Source organism: Primulina tabacum, chromosome 12, assembly GCF_025594145.1.
Source record: "Primulina tabacum isolate GXHZ01 chromosome 12, ASM2559414v2, whole genome shotgun sequence".
NCBI classification, from domain to species: domain Eukaryota; kingdom Viridiplantae; phylum Streptophyta; class Magnoliopsida; order Lamiales; family Gesneriaceae; genus Primulina; species Primulina tabacum.
The window spans coordinates 2,106,188-2,108,681 of record NC_134561.1 but is presented as its reverse complement, the minus strand read 5'-3'; the positions used below and the strand labels follow the sequence as shown (position 1 = coordinate 2,108,681).

General features: G+C 35.8%; 1 protein-coding gene across 1 annotated transcript; it reads left to right on the top strand.

The window, feature by feature from the left end:
* The first annotated feature begins 966 nt into the window (after positions 1-966).
* On the top strand, positions 967-1,560 carry LOC142521301 (putative mitochondrial protein AtMg00310). Its single transcript, XM_075624524.1, has one exon. It carries the CDS (start codon positions 967-969, stop codon positions 1,558-1,560), a length of 594 nt encoding a protein of 197 aa, XP_075480639.1.
* Positions 1,561-2,494: the final 934 nt, after the last annotated feature.

Sequence of the window (2,494 nt, the reverse complement as noted above, 5' to 3'; positions counted from 1 at the left end):
ACCAATTTGTAAATTATTTTTGATGTTATTCATTTAATGGCACATTGATGATTAATGGGTCCACCATTTTGCATTATTTTGGGGGTTCATCCATTTCAATTTTCTACGGTTGTTTTCAATTATTTCCCCTTTGATTTTGTCCCGAGTTGTTTGGATTATTCTATGTTACATCTCGATATTTCTGCTTTTATTATGTGATTCGATGTTAGTTATTGGATCATCAATATATAATTCAACTTTTATAAAACTGTGAGAGATCTACATGATTTAATGATACTGAAATAGTATGATACACTCTCGGTATAACATAGACTAACTCAAACATCAACTTTACATTACGCCTTTTCATATTTTTGTTCGAGTAGGTGAATGTGATACGATCTCACAGATATTTTTTCATTAGACGTGTCGACTTGATCCATATTAAGAGTGAAAAATAATATTATTGGTGGAAAAAATTAATATTTTTATAAGAGTCAGATCAGATAAAAAATGTCTCATAAAATTGATTTATGACAGGAACTCGTAAGAGTTTGTGTGCTTTTATTTATTATATTAAGACGTGTAAATAATTGTTCATTTATAATTTTCGACTATTTTGATCTATTTGTTGATGTGATATCTGCCTATTTTTAAAACAAGTGTCACAAAACACCTTTAATTTAACATATGGATTTTTATACTCTCCCGATATTTCATGTTAGTGTTAATTGATATTTGCCGCCGATGAGCTTGAACAAATGGTTAAGATTGAAGCTATGAGATTTGTTGATATCAAGTTCGATTTTCGCTGATTGCGCGTAGTTTTCTTATTTTAATTAGGTAGATTTCGTTGTTTCTTTGTCATTTTTTTGTCCTAGATAAGAAAATCTCAAATACACGCTCAAGACACGTTAATAGTGTAGATAGTTATATTATATCTTTATAATCTTGTACAATATCATGTACTTGAAAAAAAGATAATTGATGGGTTGTTTCAGAATACCTGCATCCGTCTGTAAGGAGATTGAAATGGCTTGTGCTAATTTTTGGTGGGGCACATCGAATGGAAAGCGAAAAATGCACTGGAGACCTTGGGATTACCTCTGTAAGCCGAAACTGAGAGGAGGGCTGGGCTTTCGGAAAATGGTCGAGTTCAATGAAGCGCTTCTAGCTAAACAGCCGTGGCGTATCATTCGCTACCCAGATTCTCTAACAGCTCGGGTCCTTAAGGGCCGTTACTTTAAATTTGGGAATGTCTTGAATGATAGGCTGGGGAGCAATCCTTCATTTATTTGGAGGTCACTTCTTTGGAGCAGAAATATACTTGAAAAAGGCTTGTTGTGGCGAATAGGTGATGGCAAATCTATACATATCTTTGAGGATAAATGGGTACCTGGAATGATATCAAGCATTGGAAAGCCTACCGGGAATTGGCAGATTAATGATAAAGTGAGCTCACTGATCAGGGAGGGGAGTTGGAACCGTGAGCTTATCTTGATCACTTTCAATCCTTATGTGGCCAAAGAAATTCTCAAGATCCGTCTATCTGCCCAATCGGCCCATGACACTCAGTTCTAGCGATTTGACAGTAAAGGAAAATACTCTGTACGGGATGGATACCGACTTCAAATGGGACTTTTCTCTCCACCTGAAAATCAATCCGAACATACACTTCAGTGTTGGTGGTCCTTCCTGTGGAGCCTTTCTCTCCTACCTAAGGTCCGCATATTTTGGTGGAATGTGTCTCAAGATATCATCCCTACTAGACAAAACCTGCAGCGCCACCATGTTCCAATTGGCACGGATTGCTCATTATGCAAATTTGCTTATGACTCTACCTGTCACGCTCTATTCTATTGTAAAGCCATCAAACATCTGTGGAAGGAAGCAGGTTACTATCATCTATTCAAGGCAACATCGATTACAGCTACACTGGATTGCTGTGAATGGATGCGAGCACAACTGTCAAAGTAAGAATTTGAGCATTTTGCAGTTTTTGCTTGGGCTATATGGAAAGAAAAGCAGAAATTTTTACATAATGAAGGTGATGGTGTGCTGGAACAATCTGTAGCTTGGAGCTCTACTTTACTCTCGAACTTTAATGCCGCAAGATCAATGGAAAAGCATGTTAATGGAACATCTAAATGCAGGGCTGGGAAAGGTTGGAAACCAGCAGACAGAAATTCGTTCAAGATGTGTAAGAACTTGTATTGTTCGACAGATATCACAAATAATAACAATATCAGAATAGGATATAAAATAATGAATTTGTGTTTAATCAGAATTAAGTGTTGTGCCAAATGTTACAACATTTCGGACAACATGCAGCAGAATATTATATTTTAAAACACAAATTGACTTTAAATAAATAGATGGACGAGATTAAATTTGCACAAATATAAATACTTGTGTGGTGCCTTATGGCAAAAATTAATCACTAGAAAAACCAATCGTTTACAAAAACCAATCACTAGTGATTCTCACTAAAATCAATTTCCTCAACAAGTTGAGA